Source organism: Cervus canadensis, unplaced genomic scaffold (genome assembly GCF_019320065.1).
Source record: "Cervus canadensis isolate Bull #8, Minnesota unplaced genomic scaffold, ASM1932006v1 Scaffold_145, whole genome shotgun sequence".
NCBI lineage: Eukaryota > Metazoa > Chordata > Mammalia > Artiodactyla > Cervidae > Cervus > Cervus canadensis.
The window spans coordinates 42,492-49,999 of record NW_025091527.1 but is presented as its reverse complement, the minus strand read 5'-3'; the positions used below and the strand labels follow the sequence as shown (position 1 = coordinate 49,999).

At 64.1% G+C, this 7,508-nt stretch overlaps 1 protein-coding gene across 1 annotated transcript in view; it reads left to right on the top strand.

The window, feature by feature from the left end:
- The first annotated feature begins 54 nt into the window (after nucleotides 1-54).
- LOC122436524 (interleukin-9 receptor-like) overlaps nucleotides 55-7,508 on the top strand; it is a 13,811-nt gene continuing 6,357 nt past the window's right edge. The window contains exons 1-7 of the mRNA XM_043460302.1: nucleotides 55-592; nucleotides 3,817-4,198; nucleotides 4,276-4,454; nucleotides 4,938-5,083; nucleotides 5,384-5,585; nucleotides 6,005-6,110; nucleotides 6,877-6,961. Coding sequence (XP_043316237.1) covers nucleotides 55-592; nucleotides 3,817-4,198; nucleotides 4,276-4,454; nucleotides 4,938-5,083; nucleotides 5,384-5,585; nucleotides 6,005-6,110; nucleotides 6,877-6,961 — 1,638 coding nt within the window. The remainder of the gene's footprint in view (nucleotides 593-3,816; nucleotides 4,199-4,275; nucleotides 4,455-4,937; nucleotides 5,084-5,383; nucleotides 5,586-6,004; nucleotides 6,111-6,876; nucleotides 6,962-7,508) is intronic.

The window sequence follows — 7,508 nt, the reverse complement described above, 5'->3', positions numbered from 1 at the left end:
TGCATCCCGCCCTCGCCTCGCCCTGGCTCTGGCCTGGCCTTTCCGTGTCCCGGGATGTCCACCGCCCTGAGGCAGGTGCCTGTCCGGCTTGGCCGTCCCAGGACAGGTGACGAGTGCGCCTTCTCGCCGGCCGGCCTCCCTGCCCTGACGGCCCCACTCCCTGCCCTTGCCCAGCAGGGTCCTCGGCCCTTTGCCCTGGGGTGCTGGGTTGCCGAGGTTGCCGGGTCTCAGGCCCGCCTCCTCTGGGTCCAAGCTGCCCCGGGAGCCAGTCTCTGGATTCCTTCCTCCCATCCCAGCAGCGAGGGCAGTGGTGGACCAGTGTCATTTCAACCGCAGCCTCCATCCTACCCCCTGCATCTGCTACCTTCTGGGATGGGCAGGGAGAGTAATGGGGTACCCCTCTGTCCCCATGAAAAAATACTGTGTGAAAGGGGACAGGAAGTGGGTGAAGCCAATCTGGAGGGTGTGGTGCAATGCATAAACCCCGCCCTGCGGGCGTCTCACCTGGTGGGGCCTGGGGGAGCTGACCCTGGGAGGTCCCGGCAGGGGTCCAGCTGCATGGCAGCCTACGACTTCATGGCAGGCCGGGCTGGTGGGCTGTGGGCTGGTGGTCATTTGGCCAGACCTTGATGCTGAGGCCAGGGAGGAAACAGGGTTGGGAAAAGGGGCCTGAGCGCTGTGTGCTGAAGGCCGTGTCCAAGACCCAGTGGGACGGGACGAGCCGGGTGGGGATGTCGGCCCGGCCCTCTCAGGACTGTGTTGCAGCCGCCCCACGACCTGTCTCCTCTGGGTGTGATTGGGCCTCCCTGGGGCCATCCCGGTGCCTCTTCCAGGATCAGGGAGTAGCTGCTGGGCTCCCTACCCCACCTGGCCCAGTGTCTGCTGTCAAGGATGGGGCGGCCCTGCCTCAAGGGCGGGGGAGGCTTGCAGGCTTGTGTGGAAACTAGGGGGATGTGTGCCCAGTCCAGGAGATGGTGCCCCAGATCCAGCCAGCCTGGGGTCTCTGGCCCTCGGCCTGCTCCCCTGTACGGAGCACAGTGACGGCGCTGCCTCGCCCGGCTCGCTGGGTGTGGACAGTAGCACTGAGCAGAGGGAGCGTGGGGCCTCCCCGCAGATGGCTGTGGGCTGCTTGCCCTGCCCACCTCTCCCCGGGGTGGCTCCAGGCCTGCCACTTGGCACGAGTGTCCTGTGTGGGTCTGTCCTCCTCACGCCTGACCCGGGGGCCGGCTGAGCTAGGAGCCGCCCACTCCATGCTCCTGAGGCAGCCTGTGGCCCTGCTGGCCAAGGTCTCACAGATGCAATCGTCCCTCCATGCTGTGGTTATGGCTGACCACGCTGGGGCCTGGGCCAGCTCTTGCCTGCAGTGGCAGTGTGCCCCTGCGTCCTAAGTGCCCCCCGCCCCCAACATCCTAAGTGCCCCCTTCCCCCCACATCCTAAGTGCCCCTGCCCCCCACATCCTAAGTGCCCCCCGCCCCCCACATCCTAAGTGCCCCTTCCCCCCACATCCTAAGTGCCCCCCGCCCCCCACATCCTAAGTGCCCCCTGCCCCCACATCCTAAGTGCCCCCTTCCCCCCACATCCTAAGTGCTCCCTGCCCCCACATCCTAAGTGCCCCCTTCCCCCCACATCCTAAGTGCTCCCTCCCCTCACATCCTAAGTGCCCCCTGCCCCCACATCCTAAGTGCCTGCCCCCACATCCTAAGTACCCCCTGCCCCCACATCCTAAGTGCCCTTCCCATGCTAAGTGCCACCGGCCCTCCCACAGCTAAGTGCCCCCACCCGCCACATCCTAGTGCCCTTCCCCACATCCTAAGTGCTCCCTCCCCACATCCTAAGTGCCCCTGCCCCCACATCCTAAGTGCCCCCTTCCCCCCACATCCTAAGTGCTCCCTCCTCCCACATCCCAAGTGCCCCCTTCCCCCCACATCCCAAGTGCCCCCCTTCCCTCACATCCTAAGTGCTCCCTCCCCTCACATCCTAAGTGCTCCCTCCCCTCAAGTCTAATGCCCTTCCCCCACATCCTAAGTCCCCGCTTCCCCTCACATCCTAAGTGCCCCTTCCCCACATCCTATCCCCCTTCCCACTCACAGTTATCCTAGTCCCTTCCCTTCACTCTAAGTGCCCCCCTTCCCCTCCACATCCTAAGTTCCCCCTTCCCCCCACATCCTAAGTGCCCCCGCCCCCCACATCCTAAGTGCCCCCCGCCCCCCACATCCTAAGTGCCCCCCTCCCCTCACATCCTAAGTGCCCCCTTCCCCCCACATGCTAAGTGCCCCCACCTCCCACATGCTAAGTGCCCCCCACCCCCCACATCCTAAGTGCCCCCTTCCCCCCACATCCTAAGTGCTCCCTCCCCCCCACATCCTAAGTGCTCCCTTCCTCCACATTCCTAAGTCCCTTCCCCCCCATCCTAAGTGCTCCACCTGCCCCACATCTAAGTGCCCCTTCCCCCCACATCCAGTGGCCTCCCTCCTCACATCCAGTTGCCCCCTGCCCCCACACCCTAAGTGCCTGCCCCACATCCTAATACCCCCTGCCCCCATACCTAAAGTGCCCCTGCCCCATCCTAGCCGCCCGCCCCCACATCCTAAGTGCTTCCTCCCCCCACATCCTAAGTGCCGCCTTCCCCTCACATCCTAAGTGCTCCCTCCCCCCACATCCTAAGTGCCCCCTTCCCTCACATCCTAAGTGTCCCCTTCCCCCCACATCCTAAGTGCCCCCTTCCCCCCACATCCTAAGTGCCCTCCCCTCTCCCCTGCATCCTGGTGCTCCCTCTGACCCTGTCTCAGGCTCCCTGAGAGCTGGTTCCCTCCATCCGTGACTGCCCTGGCGGTTTGTGGCAGATGATGCTTTAGTCCAGGGGCGGGTGAGGTCTTCCTGCCTGTTGACCCGACAGGGATCTGTCCTGTGGGTCCATGAAGAGGCTGTGGGGGGCGGGGGAGGGCGTCTGCTGCTGGGAGAGTGGGTGCGGGCTCTGAGTGCTTCCGTGCTGCGGTCTGTGCTTGTCTGCTGCTTTTCTGAGTCCTTATCACCCATCAGGCTTGCATAACCAGGCTGGCCCTGCTTCCTGCGAAGGAGCTATCAGTGTACTATCTGGGGCTGCAAAAATGGGGTGACAGGGCGTCAGCAGCCTGCTCACCCCAAGGTGCTTCCTCGCACACAGCCCCCTGCACTGGGAGCCCCGCCCCAGGGTGCTGTCCTCTGTAGGGCTCCTCGGGACGGACCTGTGGCAGACAGTGTGGGAGGTGCTGGCGGGCGTGTGGACACCCACTGCCTTTCCTCTGCTGTCCTGGGGCAGAGCCCTGGGACCAGGGACCACGCCCCGCCTCTCATGGGTCTGGTGGGAGCTCACGTGGATGGTACAGCTTGCACAGTCAGCCCAGGTGTGACACCAGGGGATCCAGTAGATCTGCCCTTCCGTTGTTGTCCACAACCATGCTCCCCCAACCCTGCCTCCCCTGTGGGAGGGACCTGGGGCCCAGGCTCGGAGCGTTGCCTGCTGGACAGACCTGGACACGTGGCTGGTTCAGAGTCCAGCGACCTGGGAGGCCTGAGCTTGAGCTCCTGCTGGTGCCGCTCCCCTGCGGTGCTCAGCCTCCTTCACGAGATGGGATGAGGGGGCAGGTGGTGACTTGCTTGAAGCACCCCCCCACAGTGCCACCTCGGGGGGGTGCTCTCTACATGGCCCTTCAGCCCAGCCTTTTCCAGGTTGGACCTTGCAGAGCGAAGTTCTGATACGAGAGGCGGGCATTTGCTTCCTGCTCTGCGCCTGGCTCGGCCTGGGGGTCCCTGTCCTGGGGGACAGAGGAGGTGAGGGCTGGCTCAGGGTGCGGGGGGTGTGGGTGCAGAGCGCGGCAGGGTCTGGGCTGCTGGTGCTGGTCTTCTGCAGACCAGTTGGAGCTTCGGCCTCACCTGGGGCGCACGATCAGAGCCTGTCCCCTCGGGGCGCCCAGCCCCGCCGTGGTCACTTTGGGGCTCCTTCTCTCAGGCCTGCCCTGTCAGAGGGGGTCAGCGCCAGGCCCTCCCCCTCCCCTGGCCCTGCCCCGAGGCAGCCACGGTGGACTTGCCACGGTCGCTGTTCCCAGGGCCAGGGCCTGGGGCTTTCACCTGCTACAATAACAACATCCTCAGGATTGAGTGCCGCTGGCCTGGCCCAGCGCCAGGCCAGGGAGCCGGCTCCTGGCTGCTCTTCACCAGGTGAGGCTGGAGGGCGGGGAGGGCAGGGGGCCGGAGGGGGGCCATGGTCCCTTGGTGCCCACACGCGTCCTTTCCAGCAACCTCGCGCTGGGCAGCGAGCACAAGTGTGTCTTCTGGGCCGGCGTTTGCACCGTGGAGCTGCCGCCCGAGGAGGTCCTTGTGCCTGCTGACAACTTCACCATCACCTTCCACCACCACGTCTCTGGGAAGGAGCAGGTCAGCCTGGTGGATCCACAGTATCTGCCCCGGAGACACGGTGAGACCTGGGTTGGGCACGTTGACGGGGATCCCCCTGACCACAGAGCCCACCGCCCATAACCCCCGCCACCCAGTCAGTGCTCCCGGTCCCTGTGGACAGATCCAGGGCTTGCAGCAGGTGGGGCCCAGGGGGCGGGGGGCGGGCCCACTGGTTGCTGGGGGGCTCGGGTCCGGAGGAGGATGGAGGCGCAGGGCTTTGAGTCGGGGCAGGAGCTGCAGCGTGGGCCCCTTGAAAGGCACTTCAGGCGCACCAGGAAGAATGTGCAGCAGCTGCTTAGATTTGAGACACACCTTCACTGCCTCGGGTTGGAGGAAGTCATAGCTGTCTCGTCCCACCTGGGCCTTCTCTGGACCAGTCTCCCAGTGAGGCCTTGCTCTGAGAGGGCCTCGGTCACACCCTCATCTTTCCCGGGAATCTTTCTGATCCCCAGTCTCGGACGTGCTGACCCACACACCCTCACGTGGCTTTGTCCTGTTTCAGTGAAGCTGGACCCCCCCTCGGACTTGCAGAGCAACGTCAGCTCTGAGCACTGTGTCCTGACCTGGAGCATCAGTCCTGCCTTGGAGCCGCTGGCCACGCTCCTCAGCTATGAGCTGGCCTTCAAGAGGCAGGAGGAAGCCTGGGAGGTAAAGCTGGGTCGCCCACCCTGGGGCCCGTCTCTCCTGGAAGCAGCAGGAGACGCTGCTCTTCCCACCCAGGGTGCTCTCACCTTGGAATTACGAGGAAGGCAGTGATCAGAGCCAAGGCTATGTGAGTGCAGAGTGTGTGTGTGTGCGCGTGTTCACAGGGCCTACCTGTGTGGATGAGTGTGCACGCAAGTGAATGGACGTATGCGTGCGGACAGGTGCAGTGTGCCCGTGTGCGTGTCCTCGAGGGCTGACGACCCAGTCTCACCACCAGCATCTCCCGACTGTCCTTGTCCCCAGTGGGCTCGGCACAAGGATCACATCGTTGGGGTGACCTGGCTCAAACTTGAAGCCGCCGAGTTGGACCCCGGTTCTGCTTATGAGGCCCGGCTGCGCGTCCAGATGGCCACCCTAGAGGGCGAGGTGGCGGAGGAAGAGGGATACGACGGTGTGTGGAGTGACTGGAGCCAGCCTGCCTGCTTTGCCGCCCCCCTGAGACGAGGTGGGCACTGCCGTGGCCGCTGCCCCTGGGGTCTGGGTGGGGCCCCTGCCTGCCTCCGAGTGTCCCACCTTTCCCCCTCCTACCCCCTCTCCCTGAGGTGGTCAACAGGGTCAGCTTGGGGGTCTCCCGGGAGCGACTGTGGCCCCAGACCCCGCTGCTGCCCATGGAGCCAGGTGTGGCCGCGTCTGCTTAGGGTGGCCTGGCTGACCCCGTGGACGGAGGTCCTGAAGGATCGCAGACCCTGTTGACCCTGTGGATGGAAAAGGCGAGGCCCGGGGGTGGGTGCCTCACCAGGGTGCTCTTGCAGGCATGAAACAAACCTCCAGGCCTGTCACGTACTTTCCCTGTGGCCCAGGTGCTCGTCTGGATGCCTTGCCAGGCGAGTCAGAGGGACACAGCCCTGGTCCTTCTCGCCGCAGGTCGCCTGGTCCCTGCTCTGGGGCAGGCCGACAGCACCCTGGTCGCTGTGTCCATCTTCCTCCTGCTGAGCAGCCTGACCTACTTACTGTTCAAACTGTCGCCCAGGTGGGTAGCCATGGGTGTGTGTGAGAGCATGTGCTTGCGTGCGTGTGATCGTGTGTGTGTGTGACCCTGGGCGAGGGAGGGGTCAGGCTTTTCCTTGGGTCAAAGGAAAGCCCTTGAAGCCTGGCCACACGTGATGTGACCTGGCTGATGTTTTCAGAGAGGAAGCTCATGGTACAAGTGAGGAGGAGGCCTGCGGGGCAACCAGCAGCAGTGTCCAGACGGAGGCAGGTGTGGGAGCTGGCAGGAGAAGCAGAGATGGAGCAAAGGGGAGGGAAGTGCCAGGGTCTCAGGAACAGAAACTGACCGGACGTGCGGGTGCATGCAACGTGACCTGTGGCCCCTGAGGCCAGCCCTGGTGTGGGGAATCTGGCCAGGCCCCTGGGGAGGCTGCTGAGGTTGACCTGGACCTGCCGGGTTGGAGCCCATTGTGCCATCCTCAGGGGAGGACCATTGGGTCCTGGGTGGGTAGATGCTCAGGAAGAAATCAGGCGGGCTTCCTGGAGGTGCTGCCTCCCTCTCAGACTGAGGACAAAGCTGGGCACCTCCACTGCATGGCTTGGTATAACTCAGTTCTGTGGGGTCACCTGCGCGGGGGCCATAGGTGCCAGGTGTCAGACCTGGACCCAGTGAGGGGAGAGCGCACACGGGGCAGGGACAGGCCCACTGCCAGAAGGAGCCAAGGTCCCTGCAGTGACTGCTGGAGCGGGGCCGTGAGGAGCCCCTGGCCAGGTCTCTGCAGCCTCTGACTGCTGTCTCTTGGCTGCAGGATGAAGACAGCCTTGTACCAGGATGTGCCGTCCCCAGGCCCATTCTTCCAGCCTCTGTACAGCGTGCACAACGGGGACTTCCAGGTTTGTGATCCTGCGGGCCAGGGCTGGGGGTGGGGCTGGGGTGCCCAGATGTCCGGCCTACCCAGGATGTGGGCTTGGGTGAGGCTTGGGGGCCTCTGTCAGTGCTTTGAGCTTTTTTAGTGTATACAGTGGCCTGTAGAGTATATATATAAATATATACACACTGACTCAAATGGGCAAGAAGAAAATTAGCTTTGTCGTCTTGCTGAGTTCTTTTTCCTCTTGTGTCTCTGATTTCATTGCTGACGGAAAAGCGTGAAGATTCTTGTGACATTGCCTCTTCTGGTTTGCAGCAGCCCTTTGAGGTGCCAGCTCGGGGGGCTGTGTCTTCTGCTGCCCTGGGGCCGTCCCTGGTCCCTGGGCTACCCTGGTGGCCACTGTGGAGGGCCTGGCCCCTCAAGGCCCGCTGGGTGGCGTGATGAGTTGATCTCCCACCCCCGACATGCTGCCCTTGTGGGCTCTCACAGGCCATGCTGAGGACAGCCTGGTGGCCCGCGGTTCCTGCTGCTGGCCGGGTGCCCCTGCCCCACAGGCGGAAGGAGCAGCA